The sequence below is a fragment of the Acipenser ruthenus genome, chromosome 17 (genome assembly GCF_902713425.1).
Source record: "Acipenser ruthenus chromosome 17, fAciRut3.2 maternal haplotype, whole genome shotgun sequence".
Taxonomy (NCBI): Eukaryota; Metazoa; Chordata; class Actinopteri; order Acipenseriformes; family Acipenseridae; genus Acipenser; species Acipenser ruthenus.
In genome coordinates this window covers 912568-930407 of record NC_081205.1, presented here as the reverse complement: position 1 = coordinate 930407, position 17840 = coordinate 912568, and the positions used below count along the sequence as shown (strand labels likewise).

The following is a 17840-nucleotide window of genomic DNA, read 5'->3' as shown; positions in this document are numbered from 1 at the left end:
ACAGCAACAAACTACAGTTCCTTAAGATAATAAATAATTCAACAGAAACACACACATGGCAACTACTAGAAAACTCAGTTATTCTTTTCATCCCTGCTAGCACAGAAGAAAAAAAGAGGCAGATATCAACGAACACTAGAACAAACTAACAGTTGAATTGTTTCAGACGCGGGAATCAGATCTTAGGAATTTTCTTCAGTACTTCTTTGATGCGCCAGGTCAAGTTCAAGCTGAAAGTTCAGACAACTTCACAAGATTATGCAAGTGCTGAGAGGGCACAAAGTTATTGTAGTTCTGTGCTGCGATTTTTACAGCCTTCTGCACGTCCAAATAAGGCAAAAACCACACACATTAAATCTGTAGGGAAACCAGACCGTTTATACAATTGCCTTCTTTTGGCTAAAAAAATTAATAAATGCATTTTCAGATAGAGAACAAAAACAGCTAAATCTAAAAAGTAATGAATGCAAGACCATACAGTCCATCCCCTGCCACAGCTGTACAAATCTATCAGTATCGTGCAAAAACAGACAACCGTGACCTACATCCACTGTATTTGCATGTAAAGAATGTGACACGCACACATATGGAGAGAAAAGAAAAGTTCCTCCATATATGCCCATATTGTGGTACTCTCAAACCCTAATGGTAAAGAATGTCCTGACCAGGTTTCATCACAAGCGGTTCTAATAATATCCGAGCCTGAAAGTACTGTGTAATGATCACGTTTGCATTTCATTCGTAAAGTAGAGTGGTGCCTCCATCAGCAACACAGAACACTGGGCGTGATTCTATGTGACTGCACTGTCAGCATTAAAGGCAACTGTGTTTCAATAATAATAACCAATAGGACCTTCCCCTTTCTTTGACCTCCTCACTTTCAGAAACGATTTTGAGTTTCCCTCCAGAGGCTCTCATTTACTTTCTTCCCAGGTCGGACTATAGAGAGTTTCTCATGACTCAGCTGAATCAGCACTACAAAAGGATGGCATCTAAAAGACAGTTAAAGACACAACTTAAATCTAATGGCGAATTAACGTCTAGTTTTCCACTGAACTGAATTATAATGGCCTCATGAGTGACGATCCCCGTTTCTGTATTGTGCATGACAGCCCCACTAGATAAAGCTCAAGTGTGTGGAGCTTCACTGTGTGAGCAGAGGGAGGCTATAGAACGATTACACTCTGCCTTTGCCTTAAGAGCTTAAGTCAAATGCGGAGGAATGTTTTTATTAAAACACTAGCAAGTACACTTTCAACTGTTTTCGTAAAGCCTGAACAGGGAGATTCTTTCTCATTTCACCAGACCGACACGTATTTAAACTGTAGTTAATAAACACTCACTAACACTATCTGCTGGACATGTTGATTATTACAGCCAATTCTGTGAATTTAATAATAAGAATGACTACACATATCTAATACAAATCTCATAAAAGGCCAGGACTGGTTGCAACTATTAAATAAACTACCCATTAAAATTACACAAAATCTGTATGCACAGATGAAAAGAGAAGATTAAGCTACATTAAATAATACATTAAAGGGCCATTTGTTTCTTCAAATTGCCAGTATGAATATTAAATAATGTCTGCTCTCTTTATAATGCTAATTCAGAAATATGGCTATTGAATCTTGACACCGACTGCACATGAATTACTATTAAACTCAAACTCATAGCAGCTAGCACATCATTAGGACATACAAATGCTTGCCTGTCAAAGACGATATTCCAGAGAGGGTGAAGTGCTCTAATTGTTTATAAATTGCATGCATTATTTCAGGCTTCAGAGATCTACTATTGCTATTAACCACATGCTGTAAGAAGTGAATCCAAAACTACAAGCATGGTAGAAATCTGAGACAAGGAACAAACTGAACAAGCATGTTCGCAGTGTGCAGTATCCTGGGCACAGACAAGAATTACTGATGTCTTAGGTGATCAAAACTGAGAACTGAACAGTGTCTCAAATTCAGTGAAAACCTAGCAGCATTTCATTTAACACACATTTAGAGAAGAAGGCTGCTCTGCACGGAACCAGCCAATGCAGATGGACTTATTACTTACAAAGACTCAGGTCCTTAGCACCCCCTGCTGGTTAAAAAGGAGTACAGCGTGACTAACTGACCAGCAGACCAAGTATACAGTGAAGATGAATTTCTTTATTTTTAAAGCAGGAGCACTTTCATTAATTTGTCAGACTTATGCACATGTGTATGTATGCATTTGTACAGCCCCTGATTGTGACAGGTATGTTACAGAATGGAACTGTGGAACTAGGCTATGTATGGTCTGAAGTTTTTGACTAGTAATATAAATGTGCTCTGTGCTGGTACCCACAATCCATGTCTGCCTCTCTGTACTGCCTTCTGGCCTGGATTAATATCAAACCAGCCTGGCCGTCATTACAACACGCAGTGGTATAGAAACGGACCTGTGTGCAGGACGAGGTGAGGAAGTCAAGGTCCCGTCTTCTCTGGATGTCAGCCTCCAGGAGTCGTCCACTTTGGAGTCTCTACTGTCCAGCTCCCCCGTCACCCAGTCAGGCAGTCTCTCTGAGCTCTGGTCCAGGGGCCTCGCGGACAGGGTCTCGTCAAAGTAGATCGACTGGAAGAAATGTGTTTGAGAGTTAAAAGAGTTCAATTTAATGAATTACCATACATCTTTATACACGTTTCGTAAAATGTATTGTTATTTTAACACCTGGCCAGAAATTATAGTCAAATATATTACAGTTAGTTCACATGTGTTTGCAGATACTGCAACATTACTGGATAAAAATAATTATACAAAAAAATTAAACTAGACAGTCACTAACCCCAAGGTTTGACCTAAAATATTTCCTCCATTAGCACCAACTCTTGTTTTTTATGTTTAGAGAATTATTTAGGAATGACAAATACAGCACACAGAAAAGTATACAAAAATCACATTTCAAAAAAGGCATAGGCAAGCGTTAAAATAAGTCAACTGTGCCACCTTGTGGCTATGCCTGGCCACTGCAAAACACAGGTAAGCCACATGAAAGGGTTGTAAATGCAGTACCATGTATGTGGGCAGTGTTTTCAGTGTCCCTGGCTCTGGTCTGTGGGTAAACGGCCCCTCCAGGGCCCCTCTTCTGAGCATGTGCAGTAAGAGTCTGGCGTACATGTTGCGGTTCTTCCTGCCCATGACTCCTGTGCCTGAACCCGAGGGCTCGCAAAGCTTCTTAATCCACAGGGCACATCTCTGACGCTCTGTCGAGGGGGTAGGAAAAGCACTGCAGCATTGACACTTCATTATGTGATCAGCACTAACCAAACCTGCAGCTGTTTTAACAACCATTCGACCCATTAGACCCAAAGCAGCACATTAATATCCCTTCCCTTGTGTATAGAACAGAGCTAGTCTGATTGGGACAATCATGCCTAGATGCTCCACACTCCCACAGCTGGTGCCCTAGTTAACTACACTCTCCTCCCAAACCTAAACCCAAACCTTCTACCCGAATCAACCCCTTCCATACCCAATGGGACCAATCAGCACCATACCCCACAGCTCTGGCACTGCCCCAAACACAGACCATGCTGTCTCTTTTTCCCAGTGGTAAAGCTGGTCCATTCTTCAGCTACATTTTGGGGGATGTCTGAATTAAGCCTGCTAATATTTGCTTTATTATTCTTCATCAAGCTGATTAATTGCTCAGAAAGTGGGCTCTTTTGTCCACTTTAAGCCCATTCTACAGGGAGTGCGTGTCCTCCTAATTGTACCTGATTTGTGTGGTAGTTTCAGAACATATGGTTTCATGTCCACCAGATAGTGATCAAACTCTGAATCCAGTTTCTCCCATGTCTGCTCCTGGCTGCTCATTGTGGCGTGCGTGTGCGTCGAGCAAAAGCTAAAAATGCAAGCGAGAACGACTGTGAAGAAATGGTGCAGCGTACTTTCACATAATGCTTTCAACAAATACAGAAAAAGACCCTTCTTCAACGTCATCTCAAAATCACTCCGAAAATAGTTCATATATCTTATGTTTTTTGAGATTAGCTTACTACGACTACCTAGTCGTACTAAAATCGCAGTGTATGTATGTGCAGTTCATCATCATGTCACCTTGCAATGATATACCGATTTCAACCTTGTGGCATTAGCGCAGTCTGTATGCAGCACATTAATAAACTATAGCAAAATAGCGTATATATTTACATTCACAGCGGCACAGTGACTTCAGCTCCCTCAGCTGCAAACGGTTTAAACTTCCATGCCATCAAACACTGACATCGTCATTTCCTTCTTCCGCAGACAGCAGGGAGGCGTCAGTCGTTGCCATGGAAACTAGAGAAGCCAGTTAGAATGCAAACGGACAAGCTTCTTCAAATTATTTAAAGACGTAATTTCATTTGGATTGATAAAAAGGCCCACACAAGCTGATGAAGATCACGAGATCTACCTTATCCTATTTGAGCAATCCTATTTTATTCTTATAAATACACTCTTGCAAAGGATCCAGGTTCACTTATAGAGACCAATCTATTGCTTCAGTACACACACACACACAAATATCACTTCAGAGTGGGACGTAATAACAGACGAGAAGATTACAATATATTTTATTTGAAGGAATCAAAAGAAATGCAGGTAAACAGCAGGTAAAAGAAGATTATTAAAAGCCAGCTGTTTTCTTTAGTCATCAGGTTTCGTTGATTTAGCACTGTTTTATTTCCGATGGCAGGTTACGAGAATTCATGTTATATGTGAAAACGTTAGGTTCTGTAAAGAAAGAATAAAAAACAAACAATAATTGTATGGTTGTAATTCTGCAGTAACTATCAGTTCTGGACACGTATCTTGTTTAAATTTGGTGGATCTTAGAGCTCATGTAAGGTGAGCACACAGTAGAGGCCAATGCTGTTGATACAATGAATACTTCATTGAAATACATTGTGAAGTTCAGTTTAACGAGTGAGAATGCTTAACCCCTTCAGCCCTGAATTACTTTCTACACGACCTCAGACTGGGACCAAGTAGTCCTGTGATTCCCGACGACATGTGCTAAGAACAGGCAGGACCTTGAGATCCCGCCAGGACTGAAAGGGTTAAAACTGAGACCAAAAAGTTCCCCAAATTAATTTCTCACTGGGTGGGGCATAAACTGAGACCACCAAAGAAATCTGTGCCGATTCTCATCCAATATATCCAATGTAGCCTGATGTGTTTCACTTGACTAACACCCTTCATATGTACACAAATAAGAATGGCGTACCTTTGTAACAGGATGGAATTATGAGATTGCCATCCACACACTGGGTTAAAACCGGATAGCCACATGCCCTGTCTTTATCTTTGCAATAGAACGCCACCATGTCAGCGTGCTGGACTCTGCTGGCTGGCAAGTCCTCAACCCATATCTTTTGCCCATTGTAAAAGATGCGAGCCCTTTTTGCACTGATGATGCACGATGCTGGGGAGGAAAAAAAATGTGGGTAACACTTTACATCAAGTGTTTCCAATTACTGTGTATTTACATGTTAGTTACTTAGTAAATACTTGTGTACTTACACTTAGTTACAATGTTATTAGGCATAGTTACAATGTTCTTAATGTGTACATCTCTTTGCATGATATAACTGTGCATAATAACATTATGTGTAGTACACATGTGTAAATACACAGTAATTAGAGACACTTGATGTCAAGTGTTACCAAATTGTGTACAGTTTCATGACTCCTGGAGGGATATTAGAAGTCATGTGCTATCATACTGCAGCTGTACATTGCTAAGTTGCTACTAGTGTTTGATATTTTTAATTACCAGTGCACAAACACAGACCAATGCATGCTGCTTGCAACTTACATACATCGTTATGTTTGTTTCCTTGCTGTCTGCTGGGTCTCATTTAATGATAAATGGTAAATTTAGAAAAGAAAAATCACATGACTTGGTGCCAGAGTGCACACTGATTTTAGGGTTACAAATCATGCAGGGTCCGGATTGTAACGGAGATCACACCATTCATTTCAAAGGGGATTTGGTTGGGACCTGAAAGTCATGCTGGATTATACAGAATGCCAGTTTGTAGAAGGGCTGGATTAGACAGTACAATAAACATGGTATGAAAAGAGGGTTGGGGGTTATTAAGATCTGCTGTTATCCAAGTCATCATAAACACAGTAAATCCTAAATCCAATACCTTGACTTTGAATTGCTAAGAAGCACGAACACCATTGCATAGATTACCTCTGCAAACTGGCTTTGTAGACCAATGCCCCGTTTTTTCACATTGGATTTCCATCGAACCATCCAGGACATAATTTGGCTTGCACCCATACCTAATCTTTTCTCCGTAGCCATGATTTCTCAAAATAGCAAAGGACATGAAGCCGTTCTCAATGTCGGTTGGGGGTGGGCATGTCACCACTGCAATAAAAAATACATGGTAAATATACTGGTGTGTATATTTTACTTGCTAATTGTAGAGGGCAATGCAGTGGAGATCTGTGTGTTGTGCATATGAAAACTTGTATCCTGGAATCATAGGCGCGTGACTGACAGGAGATGCAGCAACGGCTTGTGGCTTGCAGAGGCATTGTAATGATCTCCACTTTGCTATGTCTTTGATCATGGAGCAGCACACGCTATGGCATTGCATCAAGAAATAATCCCAAACTCTACTCGGTTCCACCATGCAAAGATCGACTAATGGAGAGGTAATAATGAAAACAAAGAAAGAAAGCTGATCGCTGTCCGGAGCACCAGGCTTCACTTACGCTTGCACTCTGGAGTCTCAGTCCAGTTGCCATTGGCCGAACAAGAGCCAAATTCATTTCCGAAGAGGACATATGGGGATGAGCACTCGTACTGCACCGTGTCACCAAAGTATGTTGTGTTTCCTGTTAACTTGGTGTGGTGTTTTATCAGTCCGTATTTGGGTATTTCCGGAAGACCACAGGTCACAGCTGGAATATAGCAGAACGCTGTTAGCATAGATAGGTCCTGATCCCTTCAATACTTCCTGGAGAAATTGATTGGAAGGCTGAATGAAGGAACTTTAAGGATGCCGCGATTAAGCACACAAGCTTTAATCAATTACATTGAAAAACACACACAGTTTTCTCTCCAAGTTTACTTCTTGTGCAACAATAATTAGACCCCACCTGAGTACACGGAACAGAAAGTGTGTGTCAGGCTCCAGTGGGGCTCTAGTACTGGTTGCACAGGAAGTGAGCAAATGTAGTGTTCATAGACACAGATATAGTCATATGCCTTTGTTCATTCCTAGCAGTTAACACTAGATTAATAAGCCAAGCTTTTTTAAAATGAAGAATGAAAGAGTACGTTTGCAGACTGGTAGGGGATTGCTCCATGTGCTGTCATGTTGACATTCACTATCATTGTGTCCGTGGAGGATGTACCTGCAAAGAACAGAAACCGGCTGATGAAAACGGAAATCATTTCAGAAACTCGGGATTCTATACATCACCATCACAGGGCTAAATAAATAAATAAATACAGCAATCCGAGAAAATCTCTTGCTAGCCATTGGGGACCTACTGCTGAGCTATTAGGTTACAGAAACCCCCTTTTCTTAATATTTAAAACTGCAGTGTGGGTGTCATGGGGTTTTTATCCCCTAAGGGGAGCTGGGGGGGGGGGGGGGGTGGTCTAAGGTCTAAGCAAAGACAGTGGGGTTCACATAGCAATATCCCAGCAGCATGGTATCTACTAGCTGAAATATTACTGTACTGTACGTACAACAGAATCATTCTCTTACCCTTCTAGGCAGGTAAAGTTGACAGTGGTCTGAAACTCTAGGCTTGAGAAAAGTACGTGCCCATTTACCAAGGGTCCAGGGTACGAACACAGTTTTGCTGTATGAAAACAGGGACATTTTAAACATTCATCGAGTTTTCTACAGTAACCAGTATTACTGCAATTAAAACTGCAGTAAAATCTGTGTCCAGTAACAAGCTTGCCATGCTATACTATGGAAGAAGTACAGCAATGTGCAGTAAAGCATTGTGAAAGCATGGTAATTGTAGGTAAGTAAATGCCATGGTAAATGTGATCACAGCATATGACACACATGCTCTCGAAGGTTAGCACTTACGGGAGCACTTCATAGTCGGACTGGGCCATGTTCCAGTAGCTTTGCAGATGTTCTTTCTGGAACCGGCAGTCATTCTGTACCCGGGGTTGCACTGATAGATTATCTCCTGTCCGGGCTCGTACACTTGCATCTCATCCTGGACACGTGCTCCGCTGACCTGGGGGGGGCGACCACACACTGCAACACAACAGTGACATTGTCATCCCTGCTCCACTGGAAACATATTAAAAGCATCTCCCTGAAACGTTTAAGACACAGGGAAGCAGTAACAGAGGACAGGTACTGCAGAGCTGGCGTGTGATAATCGGGGCTGGAAACTGGATCCACGCCCAGTGGTAGGTTTCAGAACGTCTTTCATGTAGGTGCATTTTTAAAATGAAGCTGTAGGTTTACAATAGGAGTTGCCCGCGCAGCTAAAAGGGAGGAGCAATTTATTTAACATCAAACGCCTGGCTCTTTAAATGATACACTTAATTGAAGGTAGTTCTAAAAAAACAAGACTGGAAAGAGGGCTAGCATCTACCTTACATGCTTTTCCAGTAACACCAACATGAAGTGTCTCTAGTTTCTGTGTATTTACATAATAGCAGATACATAGAACTTGCACACACAGGAAGGCTTTTAATATTCTTCACATAGTGGATAATTATTATTGTTTTGCTTCTCCATATTTGAGAGCTGTTGTTTTTTTTTTATATCTTCTTGTCATTTTCTCCACAAGCTCTTTTCTTCTAGATGACAATGAGAACACACTTCACTTTTCATTTTTTTAACAAGCCTAGTGCCAGTTCACTTTATTGACAAGCAACTTTCCTGCAGGTAGGTGTAGGAGATTTCCACCCCCATGTCTGTATCTACATGTCGTTCCATGCATCCACTCTCCTTTCAGAAGACCCTCTCGGCCAAAAGATTACAAAAGTGTGCCCTTAAATAACTAAAAGAAGCACTTACCTTTGGCAGAAGTCACAAGGTTATACAAAGAAACCTCGCAGACCAGTAACAAGACAAGTCTCTTCAGCATCGTCCTGGTTTTGGTGTTGCGCTGTACAGAGAGGCACTGAGACTCCACTGATCTCTGGGGCTGTCTGGGCTGGAATGAGTGAATATAAACTCCCGTTTGTTCTTTCCAGAGTAAACAGCTGATAACATAAGATAACAAGGTCATTTTTCAAGGATAAAAAAACAAAAACCTGAAACAACAAAGGGAGAAAAAACAAGCAAACAAACGAGACGGTTGTTAATGCCTTGTGATGAAAATATCTTGATGTATGACATATTTTGGGGGGTAATTATACATGTGTAATACTACGTGTTTTATAGACATGAGCAAACAGCTATTCTGCCACTGGGGCCACAGATCTGTCCGTGTCACCAATACATTCCTATGGGACATGTAACCCTGGTACCGTACAAAACGATATCATTACTTTGCAAATCAGTCTGAAGCTTTCCTCTACATTTCTATGGAGACCAGATGATATTACCTTTCATAGCAAGTTTCCAGATTCTCTTAAAAGTAAATATGTTGCAAACCATAAATGAACAATCCGAATTGCCTAGTTTTAGAAATGTAATGAAGTGTTTATTTACAGTCCAGTTTTGGGATGATACACTCTGGATCAAAGTCCATAGCAGGACCCTACTTGTATTTACCCATGGTTGAAAATTAACTGTGATTTATTCAATATTCTGTTTCCCAGCTTGCGAAATAAATCCAGAAAATTTCCAAACCGAAATATTACATTTGAAGGCTTGCAGTGTTTATAGTTTGATAGCCTAACAGCTGACTGCCACTGTCCCTCTCCTTCACCCCTCTTAATCTGCCAATAGTATTTGCACAATGACCTAGTGAGCCCATCAGTTTCTTTGATCAGTATCTGCTGACAGTGCAGCCCTGTCCAGTACTAGTTCACCCCAAGGAGTTACAGAAAGGGTGGTTCTCATTGTTTTCTTCGGGTGCCAAGCAGATCACACTGTTCTGTACCGTGGAAAGCTGTTTAATGTGAGCAGTTGATCTAAAATGGGGCTCACAAAACAATTCTGCCACATGCTTCCAATGTGATCCAGCACTGGTGATGTGGCTTGCAGTATTTGCACAGCGTGATCCCATGCATTTCTTTGCTCACATGTACTGCAGTATTTGTTAGCAGTGTGACCAGCACCAGCTCGTCCCGGGGGATATAGAAAGGGGAGGTCAGAAACTCCACCGTTCTCGTTGTTTTTACTGGGTGCCATTCTACAAGAGGGTCAGTATGAATGTCAGAGCTGAGTGCACATCCACACTGTTTCATTAGCATCTGTGGCATAGAGACTGAATAGCAGTTCTGCAAAGGACTCTAAGGTTAGGGTTACCTTTTCAGTAAGTTTAGGGTTAGCTTGTGCTGATGCTTGTGGAGGTGTGGAGTCTCCCAAGATCATTTGGTTTAGAAAAACGCGTTCCCCATTCTCTCCCCTTGTTTAATCACAGCGAGCAAGCCGTACCACTCTTTACCGCGTACCTGAAAACAACACTACACCAGGGCTTCTTTTTCGGGGGGCAGCACAAGCAGTCAGAAAATGCGGACAGCAGCAACGGCAAGCATGCAATCACGAAGGGATATGCTGCAGATTCACAATTCATCTTAAAAACAACCAGTGAGACTTCCCTTAACGCACAGGTATGTGTCCGCAGCAGGATGCATTGAGCCTTGCAAACATCATGCAATAAACACACAGTGAAAAAAAGGGTTTGGAGTTGGAATGTTCTGCTGCTTAATAACCCTAAATTGCTAAGAAATGTTGACTCCAGTCCGTAGACAACAGGGCCTACCTCTGGAAACTGGCTTCTGGTTCTGTTTGCTCGCATTGCGCTTCCACTGCACCGTCCAAGATGTAATTGCCATGGCACCTGTTCTCAAACTTCTCCTTGTTGTCATACTGTCTAACAACCGTGTATCCATCCGGTATTGCAGGCGGGTGTTGACAAGTCTGCTCTGCAATAAAACAAATGCAGAACACATATTCTGCATTTACACCCTCAACAATGGAATTTTTCTTTTTAAAAGGGTTCATTTAAATGTGATGCTTGTGTGTGTCTTGAAGCTCAAATGGTTTGAAGATGTGCTCTGAAGAGCTACCATTGGAACTGGGAACACAGTGGACATGTGGGCAAGCAGTACAACTATTAGACGCTCACATCTCGAAAGTGATGATTTTGTCAGTTGCTTGCTCTCAGCCAGTGATGTGTTTTCACCCCCACTGTCTGTATCTACAGATTCTCTCTCCTTTCAGAAGACCCTCTTGGCCAATGTACCCTTAAATAACTACAAGAAGTGCTTATCTCTGGTAGAAGTCACAAGGTTATACAAAGAAACCTCACAGACAGGTCTCTTCAGCATCGTCCTGGTTTTGGTGTTGCGCTGTGCAGAGGACCAATGACATTCAGCTGAGCTGAGTCTCTGAGTGGAGATCAGTGAACATATACAATCCTTATTCTTTCCAAAATAAACAGCTGATAACATGTTTAAACAGAGCCAAAAACAAACAAACAAACAAAACAAAAATCAATAAAAAACAAGGTGGTCATGCAAAACATACATTGTTTAACCCTCATAACTGTAATCATTCGTCAAATTATTATTATTTTAATTGTATTTTAATTATAAGTAAGGGGTTATAAACATGATCTGAGATCTGGCTGCATGTTGATGGGAAATCTGCACAGTATTTGCACAGAGTGAGCTCATAAACTTCTTTGAACTGAACTTAGTACTGCAATATCTGGTGGCCCTGACCAGCACTGGTTCACCCCAGATGATCAAATGGTTCTGTGCCCTGGAAAGCCATTTAATGTGAGCAGTTGATCTAAAATGAGGCTCACAAAACAATTCTTCCGCATGCTCCCAATGTGACCCAGCATCAGTGACGTGGCTTGGTAAACCATTCCATACTCTCATCACTCTCTGTGCAAAAACATGCTTCCTCCTACCCTCTGTCCGAAGCCCATCTCCACTTCATTTCAAAATGATCAGCTTCTTTTAAGAATTATAAAAAAAAGAAAAAAAATCTGTAATTACACCCTCTTAACCCTTCTTTGTTTCTGGCTAAACAGATTCAGCACCCTGAGCCCATCTTCATTCCTCCTTCCTTTTAGTCTGATTGCCCTTCTCTGGACTCTCTATGCAGTCATGGTGTCTGTTTGGTAGTACAGGGACCAGTATTGAATGCAATATTCAAAGTGCAATCTCCCCAGGGCATGACATCCGGCTCTACAATCTTCCCTATATACCCTCTTTGCCTCTTAGATTGCTTCACTATCGGGTTCGAAGACAAAGGTCTTACCATTCAGCTCTGTAGGATTGACTCATCAGCTGCGAGGAGAGCTATTACAGAACCTTTGCTTGGGTATTGTCTGAGCTTCTCTTGAACTGTTGAACCCTTCTGAGCAGGTCAGTTGCCACAAACTACAGGGTGCTATTTCATTTATTAGCCACAAGGTGGAAACGTTGACTACCAGACCCATCATTTTTATTTACCCTACACTTTCAAGCGGAGGCGAACTAGGGGTGCTGGCTTTGCATGGCCTCCAGCATATACAGGGGTTACAGTTTTGTTCAATGGCTTTCAGCACCCCCACTTTAAAAATTGTTCCAGCGCCACTGCTTTCTTTCAAGTATCTTGTTTTTAAAGCTTCGTTAGCCACACATAGAGCACGCATGCGGTCATACACCGAGATTACAGAAGAACATGATTTAAATCTTTTAAATCTACCTAGGAGTTCAGGCTGTGATGGTGCGCGTTTGGTTTTGCGTTCACAGTGAGGTGCCTCACGTTCGGTATGTGTTTAGTATATATAATATCACAAGGTATGGATTTGATATATAGGGTTATATATACAGGTAATAGAATTCATAATTTTCCTATTGCTAAACAGCATGAGCTTTACCAGGTTTTACTGTGTGCTTAAAAATTAATAAATAATTCATAATTAGGTTCACTCCGGCGCATTTTATCTTTAGTTTGCGGTCGATTCAACTCACAGCAAGCCCATGAAAAACAAGACAAAGTATAGATGCATCTTCTCCTAACAGTTCTGCGTGGTGAATGCGCACAGTACTGTGGTGAAGATGTATTCCCATTCTTCAGCCATGCTTGTGTTATCGCATGCATTCCCCTTGCTTTTCCGTGGATTGACAATGCTTTTCGTGTTTCTCGTATTTGTGATTTGCCATACTCGACTGTGCTGAACCTCTTTATTTTACTGTGACTTACTGCACTCTGTTACGCTGTTGCAACACGGTGCGGTACACTCTTACGATGTTTAGTCCATTGCACCCGTTCAGTTGTCCGGGAACACTGGAATGCGTCGTTCGGTAGTATGTGTTACGATGTTGATTTTGCAATGACCCCACCGCCGCTTCGAGCTCGCCACCAATAGGAGGCGCACGGCGCTGTCACACCCTCGAGCAAATAAATGTACACTCCCATTTGAGAGCAGCGTATTCGCTGACGTCAGCCCCAGTGAAAGGAGGAAGGAGAGAGAGAGAGAGAGATAGAGGGAGAGTGTTCAGCCAGAGCTGTCATTAACTAGTTATGCTGTAGAGAGCTACTGGGGTAAAGTATTCTACCTTCAAAAAACAGCACTATAGAAATAACATACCAGACTGTGCAAAGCAAAACCCGGGAGGTGGGGCTCTTACCTCCTCTTTCTTTCTCTCTCTGGCTCCTTTTATAAAAAGTTTCTGGTGATTATGGCTGATGTGATACATATGAACGACTCGTCCTCAGCGGACGTAGCGAACAGATTCGCCCGTAAAGGCGCTCTGAGACAGAAGAACGTCCACGAAGTGAAAGACCACAAGTTCACGGCGCGGTTCTTCAAACAGCCGACATTCTGCAGTCACTGCACCGACTTCATTTGGTAAGCGGCTGCCTTTGTTCGTGTTGTTTTCAGATTTAAATCTGGAAAAACCAGATCATGTGTTATAATGCAATATTACAATGCACGTTGCAATATATATTTTTTGTTGTTGTATTATAGCCGATATTATATTAACCACACTCTTGCAATAATAATAATAATAATAATAATAATAATAATTGTATCAATTCTTAGCATCCCGCAAGACTGGGTGGTTGTATATGTTTATACTGTAATATACGTTTTAATTAATAAACAGCTGAGCATGCATGACCTTATTCACAAGTTGGGTGGACCCCCAGCCCTTAATAATTAAAGCCCCCGAACGGTGCTGTCTCGGGTGTCCTTGGTGGTAAACACGCATGGTGATGTTTCAGCCGAATAGTTTTTGTATTGGATGATCATCCCAGATAAATTGTATGCCGTCGTACAGGCTACGCTGTTGCGTTTACCCTCTCCGTTTGCTTACCAATCGTGTGCGCACGTGGAATTCCACGCAATACCTTTTCGCTCAAGACCAAATGTATTCTGAATTTGGAGAATACCTCGCGAGCAATGGTCTTGCACTGGACTGAGCTAGATATTAATACTGTATCGCACTGGACTGTACACAGTGTACATGGTTGGTTATACAATATGCACTGTAGAGGTAGCGATCGCCACATAACCACATCTACTGCATCTATGTAAATACAGTAACGTTTCAGTGCAAAGAAAAAACCAACAGTGGGATCTCCAGATGAAGTAATCAAGCAGCGCTGGAATACAATCCTATTGATTTTCTGCTCTTAGAAGCAATCCAATAGTGGACATTGTTAGTGGCATTTAATTTTAACAGTCTGTAGATCACACCCGTTTTTATGCAGTGTTGCATGAACTCAGCACTGCAGATCTGTAAAGAGGGATAGGAAGGATAACGCCTCTTTTTAGCTCTGTCATCAATCAAGTGGGCCCGCGGAGCCCTGGTATCATTTAAAAGCGGTCTTACTGAAATACTGGGGCGATTCTCTGCTGCTTCAGAGCTCAGTTAAAAAAGGATTGAGCGCGTGAGTCGTGCAATGCTTACAGGACCGGTGATGCTAGCAGGGCTTCAGATCAGACTAGGGCTTCTGTTATTCAATGGGGTATTTACTACTTTTGCTGTTCTTTATTAATATAAATGTTCACTGCAGATACGAATCCCAGAGCGCTGTGCCTCTATTACAACAGGAAAGCAGTGAACCCCAAAAGTCATTTCCAGTGCGTCTATAGGATAAACACTTTACCGGTTAAAAACTAAAATCAGAAACCCTGAAATTAAATTGTGTTTGCCCTTATACAAGCTTACCATGACAATCCCCCCATGCTTTTCCCTTGAATATACTGTTTACTCTAGTTTACCATAGGTTTAGATGGGGTTTTTTTAGCTGCTTTACAATACACACCAATGCTTAATCATGCGTTCACTGTGAATTATAACACTTTGCTGTCTTTTACTGTGGTTACTTTTATAAAGATGATAAGACAGGGCAGCTAACAGCTCCCTCTCTTATACATTGCATTCTCATGATGTGTTTTTGAAACGTGGAGCACAGCAGTCAAGACTTAGCCAGAGCCTCAATAGAGTGAATAGAGAAACACACGCTGTAGATCAGAACTCCTTGTTATTTGAACTACTCGGGGTACAGGTCTGTACAGAGCAGGCATTTGGACAAAAGGTGTTCATGCAGAAAGTCATGGGGAGCACTCTTCCAGTTAACTGTACCTGCTGAATACGTGAAGTTTAGGAGATGTGTCAGCCCATTGCTAATTTACATCGCCTCCAGGACAGGAGTGATAGTTGTAGACTGACACTCTCCTAATTGCTTCAACCCTCATATCTGTGTTTGAGTAAGACAAGCCCCATAAGCTGTAAATGCATTAATCTCCCTGCGGAATACGCAGCTTGACATAACTGTCAATAAGCTTGCATGGATTCTTGGCTTTTATAGTTTTACAATAGCTGTAATCTGTTGCTCTGATGTGTTGTCGTGTATATGGGCATGTCCGAGTGCACAGTCGTGGAGTGGTTGCTTGGAGGTGTTCTGTAAACGAGGTGCAGCAATATAATTCCTATTCACAGAGATCCAGGAGGACTGCCCCTGCCTTTCACACAGGGCTTAGTGCTCCTGCCCATTGTTTGCAATGGTTCTAGCACTGCATGCATGTTGCATGTGTTACGCAAAGCCTCTCACACGTGCTACATCATTCAGCGCTGTGTTTGGTCGTCACAATCTGTATACTGTGAAGGTCGTGGACCCTGGATTTTCATTGGCCACGGCTTTGCGATGGCGAGCGGCTAAAAATAAGAACATTCAATATGTGCCCAGAGCATTGATAAGAATCACTATTCTGAGGAAGATCGTATCTGGCATTGAATGAGCGGAACTATAACTTACGCCTAAAGAATTATAATATATTTGGGAAGAAGATGGATGAAGATGATTGTGACAGTTCAAGGATGGAAATAAGACTCCTCTTGCATAGCAGTTTCATCCATGCCAGGTTTTAATACAAGCTTGATTATGCACAGTGTATAGGTGTATGTGTTATTAAACCCATAGTACAACCCATAGTACAACTAGGAATGAATCAAACTGTGATGCAACAGGAGTCTTATTTCCATCCCTGAAGATGCCAATAGAAGGTTGGCAAGCCCACCTTAAAAAATGTTTCTGAAATCAGGGATTATTGTTTCCATCTCTGCAGTTGTATTCCCCAGAGCAATGCAGGACAGAGCATTACATTACCTTCCCTGTGAAACTAGATGCACATTCTATTGTACATAAAAAGCACTTGTTAAATAAATTACTTTTTTTATTAATAAGAACTGTAATTACAATCTCAAATGCAGTTTCTCTCTTTAAACTGTAACATGTGTTAGTTTGTTAAATCAAATTTATAGCGTCACCATTAGCATTGCACCGTGTGTGTGTGTGTGTGTGTGTGTGTGTGTGTGTGTGTGTGTGTGTGTGCGCGTGTGTATATAGCTTTTCAGGTAATTAGTGGAATCACTTATTTGATATTCTCTGCTGGTTACAAGCTGACAAACTTACTTGTAGTTCCTGTAAACCAGTTATACTAATCAGGCTTGCTAAAACAAACCACTTTGTATTTGTACTGTGTTCCGAAACACTAATGCTAAAAATGACCATGTCAGTATATATTATATGTGTACACAGGGCTCTGACTGATTCATCTCCTTTTTTATTTTAGGGGATTTGGAAAGCAAGGATTTCAGTGCCAAGGTATGTAAATTACATTTTTTCATATCTATTTATGAATGACCTTGATTTCCATCTCCTGCTGCTTTGTGTAATGTACTGTTTGAGACAATTTCCTCCTAAAGAAACTGCACACAGTACACAAACAGGACCTCGGAGCTGCCGTGTAGGCAGTGCCTCGTACCACTGAGGGAGTAATCTGGAAGTAAGTTGTAGACTGACTGATTGTGGAATAACCTTGCTGATGCTGAGGCGGGCTTGTAGAAGAAGGCTTCGTTCCGTTATAAGGTGCTTTTTATAATCCTGATATCTGTGCTCGCGAGGTGACACGCAGAGCAATGAGGGAGTGGGTATTCATGCTGAGCCGGAGCCTGACTGCTCTTGCCTTGTTTGCTGTCATCATGGTAGTTTTGCGGAAAGACAACTTTGACGTCTTTGGTTTGTTTCTACACTTTAGTAAGGGGCTGTCAGGGGCATCCAAAATGGTGCTTGTGAGGCAGAGCGGTCGAGCTGAATGGAAAATTCTCAGCAGTCCTCGGATGGGGTTCACTGATTCCATAGATGTGCCATATAGCTGTTCTATTACAAGCGTGTTTTCTATAGAAGTACAGA

The 17840-nt window shown here is 41.7% G+C and overlaps 3 protein-coding genes across 9 annotated transcripts in view; 1 reads left to right on the top strand and 2 right to left on the bottom strand.

Annotated features, from left to right (window-relative positions):
• Positions 1-4339, bottom strand: part of LOC117423537 (centrosomal protein of 112 kDa-like) — a 107222-nt gene extending 102883 nt beyond the window's left edge. Inside the window, exons 1-4 of one of the 3 annotated variants that reach the window (XM_058989714.1) lie at positions 4186-4339; positions 3750-3877; positions 3046-3236; positions 2435-2607 (exon numbers count right to left, since the gene is read on the bottom strand). In XM_058989714.1, coding sequence (XP_058845697.1) covers positions 2435-2607; positions 3046-3236; positions 3750-3849 — 464 coding nt within the window. In that variant the 5' untranslated portion in view covers positions 3850-3877; positions 4186-4339. The other 2 variants (XM_034039486.3, XM_058989713.1) reach the window with 2 other exon arrangements.
• A 234-nt stretch (positions 4340-4573) lies between these two features.
• On the bottom strand, positions 4574-11153 carry LOC117423194 (beta-2-glycoprotein 1-like). The gene is made up of 9 exons (XM_034038694.3): positions 10897-11153; positions 9039-9226; positions 8088-8264; positions 7752-7848; positions 7316-7392; positions 6748-6936; positions 6218-6397; positions 5243-5440; positions 4574-4749 (listed from the first exon to the last, which is right to left on the bottom strand). The coding sequence occupies exons 1-9, from the start codon at positions 11136-11138 to the stop codon at positions 4685-4687; spliced, it is 1413 nt and encodes a 470-aa protein (XP_033894585.3). The 5' UTR covers positions 11139-11153; the 3' UTR covers positions 4574-4684.
• Positions 11154-13567: 2414 nt separating this feature from the next.
• LOC117423489 (protein kinase C alpha type) overlaps positions 13568-17840 on the top strand; it is a 96170-nt gene continuing 91897 nt past the window's right edge. For 4 of the 5 annotated variants that reach the window (XM_058989708.1, XM_058989706.1, XM_058989705.1 and 1 more), the window contains exons 1-2: positions 13568-13986; positions 17221-17252. In XM_058989708.1, the coding sequence (XP_058845691.1) occupies positions 13817-13986; positions 17221-17252 (202 nt within the window). In that variant the 5' untranslated portion in view covers positions 13568-13816. The remainder of the gene's footprint in view (positions 13987-17220; positions 17253-17840) is intronic. The other variant, XM_058989707.1, reaches the window with a different exon arrangement.

Coding starts and splice junctions, on each gene's coding strand:
- LOC117423194 (XM_034038694.3), bottom strand. CDS start 11,138: ATGAACCCTTTTAAAAAGAAAAATTCCATTGTTGAGGGTGTAAATGCA. Junction 9,227..10,896: donor CCAGAAGCCAGTTTCCAGAG/GTAGGCCCTGTT, acceptor TTATGTTATCAG/CTGTTTACTCTGGAAAGAAC. Junction 6,937..7,315: donor TCCCCTACCAGTCTGCAAAC/GTACTCTTTCAT, acceptor GCTATATTCCAG/CTGTGACCTGTGGTCTTCCG.